Source organism: Capsella rubella, unplaced genomic scaffold (genome assembly GCF_000375325.1).
Source record: "Capsella rubella cultivar Monte Gargano unplaced genomic scaffold, Caprub1_0 scaffold_4, whole genome shotgun sequence".
Classification (NCBI taxonomy): Eukaryota; Viridiplantae; Streptophyta; class Magnoliopsida; order Brassicales; family Brassicaceae; genus Capsella; species Capsella rubella.
Window position 1 is genome coordinate 180772 of NW_006238920.1, and position 12752 is coordinate 193523.

The window sequence follows — 12752 nt, forward strand, 5'->3', positions numbered from 1 at the left end:
TAGATTTTTAATTTAAAAATTGTTTAGACTATAAAACAGAATTTGAAACGATTAGTTAGTTTTTTCTTCACCGCCAAAACTTAAAATTTTCTAACTTTTGGAATTCCTAACATACCAATAAAAATACTAACATTTTTTTTTTCCCAAATCCAATTTTCTTGAAAGGATGACACTTAATAATGTTGACATGTATGACAATTATTTCTCTCTAGATTATTTGTTGTCACTAAATTATCTAGCGTACATTTTAACCAACGCAACGTTCAACTGTTTTTCGTTTTTCATTTTTCCTTAATTGATTGTTGGTTTTGAAATTAACAAAATATACATATATTGTAATGTTTATAACTGTGAAAATCTAATGTTTAAAGATGGTTTACTCAAGCAATTGGGATAGAATGTAACGTTTAACTGTTAAATCTAAATCTAAATCTAAATCTAAATCTAAATCTAATGTACAGTGATAGTTCACTCCAATCAAACTACTAGCTGCTACTCAAGAAGGTGTAAGGACATTCACAGGACATGAAAAAAAACTTCAAATTAATTAGTTTATTAATCATTAAAAAATGGAATCCTTTTTTTTTTTTTTTTTTTTTGTCATCAATGGAATCCAAATCATACGGTAATATATAAAGTCAACAACTTAAACTAAAAATATTCCAAAGAGTCCTTTAATTTAATTAATAAAACACACACAAAAATAAAATAAAAAGAAGCCCACGTGACTCTTTTTTTTTGTGTGTGTGTGTTACTATTTACTAACGAAGAGCCGTCTCTTTCCTCTTCTCTTCTTCTTCGAAAATTTCCCCAAATCCCTCCACTCAACATAAACCCTAGAATATCAATTTCTCTCTATTTACTAGTACTCTAATTCGTTTCGATTCTATATCACTTACCCTAGAATAAAGCTTTCATTTTTCTAATCCACCAGTTCTCCTTCCTTCTTCTGCACTGAACCGTCGCTTATAGTATTGCTCCTTCTTCTCACTTTCTCCCCCCATGGCTGCGCTACAACAACAATCCGCCATTAAAGTAAGCTCTCAAAGTACACTTAAGCTTGTTTCTCTTTCGGGTGTTTTTCAAATTGAATTTCCCCTTGTTGGGGTTTTCAGGGCGCGAAAGTGCTTATGGTTGGAGCTGGTGGGATTGGTTGCGAGTTACTCAAGACTCTTGCTCTCTCTGGATTCGAAGACATTCATATTGTTAGTTTTCTCCTTTCGTGACTTTTAGTATTCATAAGTTGTGATTTCTTCTTCTTCTTCCTCTTTTGAGATTCTGGGTCACTGACGGAAGTTCAAGCATTTCAAATTCCCTATTTGGTTACAGGATTTGATTTAAAGTTTTGGGGTTTTAATGTTATTGATGATTTTAGTAGTTTCTACATCTTTCAGCTTTTTGATTTGCATGTTCATGAGATCACATCGGGATTCTACTGGACACAGTATGGTTTAAGTTTGACTTGTTGAAGATGGGCTCTGTGTTTAGCTGTCTTTGCCACTAGGCCTAGTGTAATTCGAAGACTCTGGTTAGACATTGTATAGTTTGGTTTACATGAACTACCTCTCTTTAAATTTTGGGATTTTGTAGATTCATGATTAAACGTTTTGTATCAGAAACCATCGGATTTTACTTGTGGTCCTTCTCGAATTCTGGATTCAGTAATTGAATAGAGCAGTGACCTATCATTTTAGTTTGTTCCGTGGTTAAGTTACTGGTTCTCTTGTGTTGCAGATCGACATGGACACTATTGAAGTCAGTAACCTGAATAGGCAATTTCTTTTCCGTCGTTCTCATGTTGGGCAGTCCAAGGCTAAGGTAATTTTGCTTGAGCTAAGTCCAAGGGATTTTAGTTCATAAGAGATAATTTGTGTTTACCATATCACCAGGTTGCCAGAGATGCTGTCTTGAGATTTAGGCCGAACATTAATATAAGATCGTACCATGCTAATGTGAAGAATCCCGAGTTTGATGTTGATTTTTTCAAGCAATTTGATGTTGTTCTGAATGGACTGGACAACCTAGACGCAAGGCGCCATGTGAATCGTCTCTGTCTTGCAGCTGAAGTTCCTCTTGTAGAAAGCGGGACAACAGGCTTCCTAGGACAGGTTATTCCACTTGCCCTTTGGTCATGCAATTCGATTTTCTAACCAAAATCTATTAGTTAGATATTCTAAAATGCTAGGCTTGAATGGTATAGTTGTTATCATTTCTCTCTTATCTGACTTTGGAATTCTTGGTTGCGTGTACAAATTAGGTAACTGTGCATATAAAGGGAAAAACAGAATGTTATGAGTGCCAAACCAAACCTGCTCCAAAGACCTATCCTGTGTGTACAATAACCAGTACTCCAACTAAGGTATAACACTGTCTTTTTTTGTTACAATTTTTTGTGAATCTTGGGGAACTTATATTTTATCTTGGCTGGTATAGTCTTATCCTAAGCAAATTGCTTGGTTTTGTTGTGAAAATGAATTTTGAATTGATTTACAGTTTGTGCACTGTATCGTGTGGGCAAAAGACCTGCTCTTTGCAAAGTTGTTTGGCGACAAAAATCAGGATAATGATCTTAATGTACGATCCAACAACTCTGCAAGCTCATCCAAAGAAACAGAAGATGTATTTGAACGTTCAGAAGATGAAGATATTGAGCAGTATGGTAGGAAGATATATGATCATGTGTTTGGTTCTAACATTGAAGCGGCTTTGTCCAATGAAGAGACATGGAAAAATCGCAAACGACCAAGGCCTATATACAGTAAGGATGTCTTGCCTGAAAGTCTTGATCAACAAAATGGAAGCACTCAGAATTGTTCTGTTACTGATGGTGATTCGGTGGTCTCTGCCATGCCGTCGCTTGGCCTGAAGAATCCACAGGAATTGTGGGGTCTAACGCAGAATTCTCTAGTGTTCATAGAAGCACTGAAGTTGTTTTTCGCCAAGAGAAAGAAGGTCTGAGTAGTCCTTTCTGTAAACTATTCTCGTCTGTATATAAGTTTTGGTGTACTGAGAAAATCTTGTTTTTTTCTATATGTTGTCACAGGAAATAGGACACCTTACTTTTGACAAAGATGATCAGTTAGCTGTAGAATTTGTCACTGCTGCTGCAAATATCCGTGCTGAGTCTTTCGAAATTCCTTTGCACAGCCTTTTTGAAGCGAAAGGTATTGCTGGAAACATTGTTCATGCCGTTGCTACTACCAATGCCATTATTGCTGGGTTGATTGTTATTGAAGCAATCAAAGTGCTGAAAAAGGACGAGGACAAGTACAGGTTTGTACTTTGAATTGTATTGCATAAGATTTTACCATCCTTAATACCTATTTAAAATAATTTTTGTTCTCAATGTCTCTCTAGAATGACATATTGCTTAGAACACCCAAGCAGAAAGATGCTGCTTATGCCAATTGAGCCATATGAACCTAATCCTGCTTGCTATGTCTGTTCCGAGGTATAAACATTATTGTTGTGTGGCCTTCTTTCCTAATCGTTCTTGTATTACCAGTCATTTGATGTTCTTTTTTTATTCAACAGACCCCTTTAGGACTTGAGATCAATACTCGGAAATCAAAACTAAGGGATCTAGTTGATAGAATTGTCAAAGCGAAGCTTGGAATGAACCTACCATTGATTATGCATGGGGCATCGCTTCTTTATGAAGTTGGTGATGATCTTGATGATATTATGGTTGCAAACTACAACGCTAATCTTGAGAAGGTTTGATCTTGATTGTTCTACCATTTGCACTTTAAGTACATGTTTAAATACAGTAATTTCTCACATGCTCTTGTTTCTTTATCAGGTTTTATCGGAACTTCCTTCTCCCATTGTCAACGGAAGCATTCTCACAGTCGAAGATCTTCAACAAGAGCTATCTTGCAAGATAAATGTCAAGCACAGGTTTTGTTTCTTACATTTTGGATCTGTTTCAAATACAGTTTGGTTTTTGATAATTTTACCATCGACTTTCCCTTAACCTTTTTCCATTTCATCAAATTACAAAAGCTTTCTTCTATCATCAGACATCATCCTAGGATTCTCGTATAGCCTGGAAACGTTAGATAGTTACTTCCATTGTGGAAAGTGGCAGATGATTTATCCATCCTTAGCTTTTTTTTTGGGCAAAATCCATCCTTAGCTTATTCTGTTTCTTTCACAGGGAAGAATTTGACGAGGAAAAAGAACCTGAAGGAATGGTACTCTCTGGATGGACACCATCTCCAGCTACCAATGGTGAGAGTGCATCAACATCAAACAATGAGATTCCTGTTGATGTCACAGAGAGTTCCTCAGGATCCGAGACTGCTTCTAAGAAGAGAAGACTCTCCGAGATCGAGCCCTGTAATCACAAGAAAGAAACAGAGAACGTTGAGAGTGAAGATGATGATATCATGGAGATTGAAAATCCCATGATAGTGAGCAAGAAGATAAGAGTTGAATAGCCCTTTTTTCTTAAGCGCTGATCCCTAAATCCTTGCTTTTAAAAATTTCTTTTTGGTTTCGATCTAACTTCCAACTTTCTTAATTTATGTCACAAGAATATTACAAGTATGATTTAGGGATTCTTTGATGAAGAAGAAACTACTCAGATTGTTAAATATTTACTAGGGCAGGACAGTATCCTTTGGAGGAGGAGCTCAAAACGAAGCAATCTTTGCTTTCAGAGATTCTGTAATGTTTTCACTAACTGTAAGAGCTCCCTTGTATCTTAACTCTGTTTACCAAATTTTCTGGTTTTTTTTTTTTTTGTTTTGAAGAAATCTCAAACTACTTTCAATTCATATATATTTCTATCTTCCTCTTACAATAAGCTCTAAGAATAAGAATTTGCATACAGTTTTATAGAAGTTTGTGTATTGTAACCTAAGTATCAACAACCTAATAACATGGGAGGATGAGTGGATACATGCATTATCCACCATCGTAAATTACATAACAATAAAAATACCACACAAATTACACAACAAATCCAATTATCTTGAGAAGACCAATTTCTTCTCTTTGTCTAACTTTTCACACCGTTTGGTGTCTGTTTATCTTCCGTTGAGGCTAGCAAACTGTGTAAACATGGCGGTTCCAGAGTGTTGGTCCACTGTTGTGTCATCCTTCTCTTCAGTCTGTGAAACCGGACGTTCACTTGCTGTTGCTGCAGCGGTTGTGGCAGCCGGTGAAGGCGGGGCAGCAGCAGCCACGGGCTTAGCGGTCTCAACTTCCTCCGCCTCAGCTTTTCCCTGAGAAAAAGCCTCTTGAAGCTGAAGCGCATACTCTAAGTTCCACAACACATCTCCCATTGTTGGTCTATCAACACCATAATCTGCTAAACACTTCTCTGCAGCTTCAGCAAACTTTTTCATAGATTCAGGATTCACAGTTCCAACGAGATGAGGGTCTATGATCTTTTCGAGCAACCCTTTCTGTTTCCATTGCATAGCCCATTCAGCTAAGTTGACCTGTTCCCTTGGAAGCTGAGGATTAATGGCTGGTCTTGCACATAGAGCTTCTAGAAGAACAACACCAAAGGAATAAACATCGGACTTGTCTGTGAGCTGTTGTCTCCTGAAGTATTCCGGGTCTAAATACCCAAAACTACCTTTCACGGCCGTACTGACATGGTTTTGTCCAAAGGCAACGTCTTTGGAGAGACCAAAGTCACCTACTTTAGCAACTAAAGCTTCATCAAGAAGAATGTTTGTGGATTTGACGTCACGATGGATAATGCCTTGAGCTGTTCCTGTGTGCAAATAGTGAAGCCCTCGAGCAGCTCCTATGCAGATCTCTAGTCGTTGTTTCCATGTCAAAGGAGAAAGGTTTTTTCCATAGAGATGATCTCTGAAAGGACCATTGGACATGTATTCGTAGACGAGGATCATCTCTGAGTTCTCGTCACAGTATCCAATCAAGGAGACTAAGTGTCTATGTCTGAGCTTAGACAGCATCTGAATCTCTGTGTGAAACTCTGTGATACCTTGCTCTGACTGCGGATTTCCTCGTTTGATGGCGACTTGAGTTCCATCATCAATGGTACCGATGTAAACGTTTCCAAATCCACCAACACCGATGATCTCTGATGCACCAAAGTTCTTTGTGACTTCTTGAAGCTCTGAAAGAGAGAAATTGCTTCCAAGGCCAAGCGCGGAATTGTACAAGTTGGATTTATGAGAACCGGTTTTGCTTGACATGAAGGTACTGTCACCGGCGTGTATTGGTAGTAACCAAGAAGAGAAACTGTTTCTCTTCTGCCAATCTTGTGGCCTCTTCTTCCACTTGTAAACCATTGCTCCAAGACCGACGAAAGCTCCAAACATCATCACAAACCCCGCAGTTGCAACCATCCCATGCTTCCCCATATTAGCTTTCTTACCATCAACTCCAAATTCTCCATCAAGACTGTTCACGGAGTTGCTCATCTTCAGGACCTCGACTCCATTCAAGATTGCGTTCTTTTTCCCGGTGTCTTCCCCCATGGGACCAATCTGAACCTGGAGCTCAGATTTCATAAGAGTCGAGTTCACCACAATGTCTTTGTAGTAAGGAGCAGAGAGATCGCCAGCTACAGTGGACAAATCAAGACCCGAAATGGCGGTCTTGCCATTGATGTAAACGTTGAAGTAGAGGTCATTAAGTGACTTGCTGATGATGTCACAGAAATGAAGACGAATGAAGTAGTGAAAAGATGGGTTTGATGGGAAGTTCCATGTGACATTGAAATTAGGATCCATGGTTTGAGAATCAGCCATCTCTGCAGCTGTTGCGTAAACCGTCTGTGGCGCAATCAGCGGTGTAACTTCAGGAGGATACTTGATCGCTGTAGGTGTTGTTTTGACATCATTAGCTAGATTCGGATCTTTCAAGTACTCTTTGTCAGGTGTCCAGGTTCTTGCTAGTGTGTCATTCTGAGGTGTAATCAAAGGACCACCAACATTAACTCTGTAAACAGACTGGTATGCGTATTCAGACAGACCAGAAAAACCTTTGACAGGGAAAAGAGAAGTGCCTGAATCAGAGATAAGTTCGTCCGGAGCTGACACAAGTTCGATACCGTTGATGAAAGCGGCAGAACCTTTCATAGGTTTGAACCTAAGGGCGAACTGAGCATCCGTCATGTTGACGAGGTACTCCTTCTGAACAATGGCTTGGCTATCTTTGTTGTTGCTAAGTTTAAAGTTGTGAAGCAAGACGTACTTCTCTGACAAAACAGAGAAAGTTGCTTGCTGGAGATCAAACTTGTCATTGGGAAAGGCAAAGAAATGGAGACGAACCCAATGCCAACCAGGTCTGGTCAAATGGAACTTGTAAATGGCTTCTTCACGGAAGATCCTCGCGGTTAGGTAGATAGGAGAAGTGAGTTTATCTGAAGGCGGGGCAGAGACTTGAATGTCATCTTTGGCTTCTATATACTGAACCGTCTCTGAGTCACTCTTAAAGACTCTACCTTCAGGGGTTTTGGTTGAAGACTTGCTCCCACAATCAATGAGAATGTCATCAGCCGGTTTAAAACCAGCACCGATGGCAAGCGCTGAAGCTAGGCCGGTTAAGAAGAGGAGGATGGTGAACAGGAGAGTCATGAAGGGCCTGGAAGAAGAATCTAAGACAAGACACTTTGGTATATTTGGTTTCTTTGTTTTGATCTCCATCCCTCCATCATGAGGGGGAGAGAGAAGAGAAGAGAGAAGAATGAGGACTAAAATGAAAAGACGAAACGAAACGAGATTGTTGGGATGCTTGTCGTTGAAGAAAGAGCGAGAGAGAAAAAAGTATGTGTTGTTGTTGTATGTGTGGCTAGTTTTCTTAATAGTGTTTTGGTTATAATTAGTGAATGTTTTATTATTAGTAAAACTGTTAGATTGGCTTTATGACGATTGATCTTGGCATATATAGCCATACAAAATAAGTATTTAATTTAATAGAGGATTGCCAAGTCCATGTAGATGTTATCTTAATGTATCATCTTTTGATCATGGCCATCAGCAAACTCAAGCCAAGATATGATCATAAATAATATGGGATTGCACATGTATAATGAAATATACTCGTGTTGCAGAAATTAAATGATAAATAATTTATGTGTTTGCTACCTACATAGTTATTTTTTAATAGAAATTCTTGAACATATATATTCGACTGTCGTCAATTGGGAAAAATGCTAGCAAAATACACTTCATTTTTATAAAAATAAAACAGAAAACATAACCATACGATTGTCACATTCACAAACTGCGAAGACATTTAAAACTAAAATTCAGTAAACTTCATTAGACAGACATATATATATATATATATATATATGACCGACCATAAGCCCTTTTATTTATGAAATGATGACAAAAGGTCGTGTTCATGGGTGGTTGTGGTTGTGGTGGCCGGGAAGTTTGTCCTTGATCTTCTCAAGAATGCCCTTCTTCTCGTGGTGTTGGTCGGCAGAGGTGGTAGTAGGTCCTGTGGTCGTTGCGGTGGCCGGTGTTTGCTCGTCCTTATGCTTACCGCTACTAAATTTCTCTTTAATCTTCTCCTTTATGCTCTTCTTCCTCCTCCCTCCTTGCCCGTCGTCCTCCTATTCCACCATCAGATATACTCGTTAACGATTTACTTACGTATCGATCCAAAAACATGAATGAAACGTCTTCTAGAAAAGCCTTTTACTCATAGTGTTTTAAAATAATTTGTTGACCTTTTCGGAAAGCAAAACTAAAAACCTCATGCATGTTTTTTGAGAGTATGTAAACAGTTAATCTTATATATGCATGAGATTCTCACCGAGCTAGAGCTAGATGAACTTCCAGACCGACGAAGATGCTCTTCAAGCGAGCCATGGTGTTGCTGCCCTGTGTTGGTTGCCCCTGTACCTGCGGCTACTCCTGTGGCAGTGGCAGCGGCAGCGGCTGTAGGAGCAACTGCAGAATGTGTTCCTGTAGCGACCGGGTGTGATTCAGTAGCGACCGGGTGTGTTCCAGTAACAGTGCTAGCAGGGTGCTCCTCAATGTCGCCGATGGTACTCTTCCTACAGACTTGAGCGGAGGTGGCAACACCGGTTAGGTGCATAGGGTTACCGAACTCATCAGTGAGCTGGACAGGGTTACCATGGTCGTCGGTAAGATGGATTGGGTTCCCTCTTTCGTCCTTTATATCAGCCATCGTCAACAAGTTCCTTGTTTGAAGTGATTGTGTACCGTAAGATTCTCAAAGTGCTGCTTAGAAAACACTACTACCTTTGCGTTAGAACAAGTGCGTATGCATTATATAAAAAATGTTAAGACTGCATGATTATGAGACGTGGCGTATTTAATGTGAAACGTTTTGCCACGCACGGACAGAGAAGGAGTAGCACGTGTCATGTGTGCACTTCGATATCAATACGTCACGAATCCGACATAATAATAACGTTTTCTCTTTTTGATAAATTCCATAGAGACTAGAGACTGAGCAACAACGTTATCTTCTACCTACGGTACGTGTTTTCTACGTTGGACAGATGTATTTGGATTTGGTCACGGGCTTTGAACTGCTAAACAAGGTCGGTGTACGAGCTAGCTTATTGGCCATACTTAAAAGACAGTAACTAATCGCCTTACCAAATACCAAATAAAGAATAGCATTGTTTTTAAATTGTTGTATAATACAATACAATATGAATCCCTTTGAACCAATGAACCCAGAGTCAGATAACTTTTTACCTTATCCTATGATAGTTATTATAATTACAAGTGTAAGACTTTGGGAATGTTACCAGAAACAAAAGGGAGAAGAAACATTTTGTTGAGACTTGGGAGAGGAATTCTATAAAATGTACACATACAAGTGTGTATATTTTGATAAAGTATCCGTAACGTCGACGGCCCTAGCTTACGAAGAGAAACACCACACCAAGAATCTGCAACAAGATTCAACAATCATCAAGGTTTAACTTGTGTCACTCCTTGGTTTGAGCCATGAGCTTCAAATTCATAAGTGATGCTTACAGTTTATTCAATGTTTGCTAGATTTGGTCCAGAAAAAGCCTTTCTTTAGCAGCGATTGATTCTCTTTTGGGGATTTAACACTGTTACTTCTGGACCCGAAAGAAAAGTGTCTTGCAAGGAAAGGCTTTGGGGAATAGTTTCTTAAGCTTGAACTCGATACTAGCTTCGGGGATTTACCTTTGTATCCTGCCACCACCGCCTTGTGGTTGTGATCAAACATGACAAAGTCATCGCTGTCCACAACGCGGTTTCTTAGTCTCTTGTTTTGTCTAGCTTTCATATCCAAATCTGCCTTTAATGCTTTCTCCGACAATTTGAATGTTTTCTTCTCCCCCAGTGTGCAGATGGGGCAAGGAGGGTCGAATTTGTCGATTTCAGGTGTCATCTGCTCTAAACAATCTGAATGATATACGTGCCCACAAGCTAGAATTGCAGCTACAGAGAGCTCGTTAGTTGCAAACATCTTCTGGCTAGTCAACAAAGATTTCTCAGATAAGGATCTCGAGCAAGCACCACAGTTTTGCTGATCATTGGACTTTCTGTTTCGTAGATGGTCTATCTTGTCACGACGAAGCCCAAAGCTCTCGTTCTCGTAAGAGCAAGACTCTCTGCGAGAATACGCCATCATTTCGGAAAAGGCCTGCATGGACCAACCATCAGATTGAGATTCATTCCCCAGCCTCTCTTCAGTTGCTGAGCTTCTACTCGGTGAGGTAAATTCAAAGATTTGACTATCTGAGATTTGTTTTGATAAATGAGGGCGTGGTGTCAGCTTTAATGTCGATGAACTAGCAGGTGGCATTGGCAGGTGGCTCTGGGATGACAGTGGTGACGCTGAAAGGGATGATGGTTGAGAAGCTAATGAAACAGACAGTTTTGCAGGAGATGGATAATAAGCAGGGTTGGTCGAATCATTTGTTTTCTGGGTGATCTACAACAGTAAAACAGGGGTGTCATATTCACAGAGTTACGTGGCAGATATTTAGCTAGCAGTGAAACAAAGGTTTTTAGTTTATACCTGTTCAGAGACGGTGTCAATGGATGCAATTCCTGAAAAAGATTGATCTGTCACAACAATAACGTCAATTAAACATGGAAAAGTCATAGTTTAACGATAGACATGGATGGAACCAATCAAAGAAAGTCAAGAAGAAGCAAACAAGAGAACAACAGTTCATGTCAACAAACATGTGAATGTCATTTTCGCTCATTAACAGTTAGTGTAAGAAATAATCCTAAATTCCAAAAGAAGGTGCCTACAATTTCCTATCAAGTCTACATCGTTTGACAAATAAAACACGTTTTGCCACGAAGAAAACTTACTGCAACAAGAAAAAAGGGGAGCAGGAGATTTACCTGAAGCAGGAGATTTCTGCCATGACTGCGCCTGAAAATTGTGCAAAGGGGAGCCTTCTGATGAAACGAAAGCAGATTCAGATTTGACATCAGACATATCGTTACGACTAATCCCATCAGATAACCAACTGACAGAGGTCTCTTCACCTGCCACTCGTCCTCTATTATCCCATCGGAAGCTCCAATTAGGAGAATGCCTCAAAGTGTTTCTTTGCAAATTCTCGAGTGCTGGTGTATTAGGCACCACCATCTTGTCTCGAGCAGCAACACAACAAGCGTTCCCCATAACTGAAGCGTACGATTGAAACGAAAACTACTAAGCACCGCACAAAGAGACACTCCGGCTAGATGTTTTGGCACATAAAACCACCTCAAAACCTTCAAGAATACAAAAATTCAAGAACTCAATCAGAATCAATTATGACTATAAATCCATCAAAACCTAAAACGTCTAACATCAAATAACTAGTAAAACCCAAAAACCTAACATCTCTAACATCAAAGAGCTAGTAAAACAAAAAAAACACCAATCAAAGATTCAATTCAACCTGATAAGAGCTTACCATTCATCCACAGGACAACTTAAAACTGGCCATAGCCAAGATAAATGAAGTTAGAAGTAGAAGAATCAAATGAAATACTTTGAGAAGGAATCAAATCAAGAAACTCGTTGCTCACTAACTTGTAGGTGGTAAGTGAACTTACACGACTATCTTCACTAAGAAAATCCCAAAAAAATCCAATCTTTTTTTTACTCAAGACACCAAAAATAGCAATTGAATCGGGCAATATCAACAAAACTAAGTAAATAAAACTAAACAGATCCGAGATTAGAGCCAAGGAACTTGCAAGACAAGTTGAGATTACCCCAAAATAGAAACAAAAAAACCCTAAAAAAACCAAAATCGAAAAGAAGAATAAACAACAATTCAGCATGTGAGACGAACACCAAACCTGCTCTCAGAATTGGGAAAAGAATATAACTTAGACAGCTTCACATAGCTAGAGCGAGAGAGCTTTGGGAATGAATTTTTAGAGTGAGAAAACTGAGCTTTATTTGCTTTCGTCTTCTTCTCTCTCTCTCCCCTCTTGAGAAGGAAAGAGACGATTCCAAGTCTTCTCTGACGTCTGTCTTTATTTAACGCCGTTAGATTTCGGTTTAGACCCATATATATAAACCAGACCAAATGACAAAAAATAAATCGAGTATTTATCTACTTTTCTGTTAAATGTCTTTGTTTTTTTGTAATTGGATTAAAAATTTCATACATTATACAATTTTTGTATTTAATTTTGGTTTAGAAAAATGGAATAAATTGGTCCTCTTCTTCGGTTTGATAGAACCAAACCAACCAAACATCATTATGGTTTTGACTTATTGTTGCGAGTGAGACCGTTACTTTTAGCGGAGTGTAGTAAGCGACGTAGGGCGAACGATGC

General features: G+C 39.0%; 4 protein-coding genes across 6 annotated transcripts; 1 reads left to right on the forward strand and 3 right to left on the reverse strand.

The window, feature by feature from the left end:
* Positions 1 to 776: 776 nt before the first annotated feature.
* LOC17890090 (SUMO-activating enzyme subunit 2) lies at positions 777 to 4793 on the forward strand. The gene is made up of 11 exons (XM_006293769.2): positions 777 to 1035; positions 1116 to 1205; positions 1735 to 1818; positions 1890 to 2108; positions 2258 to 2359; positions 2494 to 2952; positions 3044 to 3273; positions 3358 to 3451; positions 3535 to 3717; positions 3803 to 3900; positions 4160 to 4793. Exons 1-11 carry the CDS (start codon positions 1003 to 1005, stop codon positions 4440 to 4442), a joined length of 1875 nt encoding a protein of 624 aa, XP_006293831.1. The 5' UTR covers positions 777 to 1002; the 3' UTR covers positions 4443 to 4793.
* Positions 4794 to 4923: 130 nt separating this feature from the next.
* On the reverse strand, positions 4924 to 7886 carry LOC17890302 (probable receptor-like protein kinase At2g21480). The gene has a single exon (XM_006295784.2). The coding sequence runs from the start codon at positions 7632 to 7634 to the stop codon at positions 5034 to 5036; it is 2601 nt and encodes an 866-aa protein (XP_006295846.1). The 5' UTR covers positions 7635 to 7886; the 3' UTR covers positions 4924 to 5033.
* Positions 7887 to 8114: 228 nt separating this feature from the next.
* Positions 8115 to 9209, reverse strand: LOC17888691 (probable dehydrin LEA). The gene is made up of 2 exons (XM_006296020.2): positions 8755 to 9209; positions 8115 to 8551 (listed from the first exon to the last, which is right to left on the reverse strand). Exons 1-2 carry the CDS (start codon positions 9130 to 9132, stop codon positions 8336 to 8338), a joined length of 594 nt encoding a protein of 197 aa, XP_006296082.1. The 5' UTR covers positions 9133 to 9209; the 3' UTR covers positions 8115 to 8335.
* A 364-nt stretch (positions 9210 to 9573) lies between these two features.
* Positions 9574 to 12390, reverse strand: LOC17890468. 3 transcript variants are annotated; one of them, XM_023784230.1, is made up of 5 exons: positions 12267 to 12390; positions 11460 to 11690; positions 11313 to 11369; positions 10975 to 11021; positions 9574 to 10887 (listed from the first exon to the last, which is right to left on the reverse strand). In XM_023784230.1, exons 2-5 carry the CDS (start codon positions 11596 to 11598, stop codon positions 9964 to 9966), a joined length of 1167 nt encoding a protein of 388 aa, XP_023639998.1. In that variant the 5' UTR covers positions 11599 to 11690; positions 12267 to 12390; the 3' UTR covers positions 9574 to 9963. The 3 variants fall into 3 exon arrangements, with proteins under 3 accessions (XP_023639998.1, XP_023639997.1, XP_006294286.1); XM_023784229.1 differs by having other exon boundaries at positions 9574 to 9868; positions 9957 to 10887; positions 11313 to 11690; XM_006294224.2 differs by having other exon boundaries at positions 11313 to 11690.
* Positions 12391 to 12752: the final 362 nt, after the last annotated feature.

What these genes read in the sequence shown, in the direction of transcription:
- LOC17890090 (XM_006293769.2), top strand. Translation starts at nt 1,003, where the DNA reads ATGGCTGCGCTACAACAACAATCCGCCATTAAA. An exon ending in TTGGGCAGTCCAAGGCTAAG is followed by an intron (nt 1,819 to 1,889) that starts GTAATTTTGCTT and finishes CCATATCACCAG; the next exon opens with GTTGCCAGAGATGCTGTCTT. An exon ending in TTTTCGCCAAGAGAAAGAAG is followed by an intron (nt 2,953 to 3,043) that starts GTCTGAGTAGTC and finishes ATGTTGTCACAG; the next exon opens with GAAATAGGACACCTTACTTT.
- LOC17890302 (XM_006295784.2), bottom strand. Translation starts at nt 7,634, where the DNA reads ATGGAGATCAAAACAAAGAAACCAAATATACCAAAGTGTCTTGTCTTA.
- LOC17888691 (XM_006296020.2), bottom strand. Translation starts at nt 9,132, where the DNA reads ATGGCTGATATAAAGGACGAAAGAGGGAACCCAATCCATCTTACCGAC. An exon ending in GTTCATCTAGCTCTAGCTCG is followed by an intron (nt 8,552 to 8,754) that starts GTGAGAATCTCA and finishes ATGGTGGAATAG; the next exon opens with GAGGACGACGGGCAAGGAGG.
- LOC17890468 (XM_023784229.1), bottom strand. Translation starts at nt 11,598, where the DNA reads ATGGGGAACGCTTGTTGTGTTGCTGCTCGAGACAAGATGGTGGTGCCT. An exon ending in GCAGAAATCTCCTGCTTCAG is followed by an intron (nt 11,022 to 11,312) that starts GTAAATCTCCTG and finishes TTGTTGTGACAG; the next exon opens with ATCAATCTTTTTCAGGAATT. An exon ending in TTGACACCGTCTCTGAACAG is followed by an intron (nt 10,888 to 10,974) that starts GTATAAACTAAA and finishes TTACTGTTGTAG; the next exon opens with ATCACCCAGAAAACAAATGA.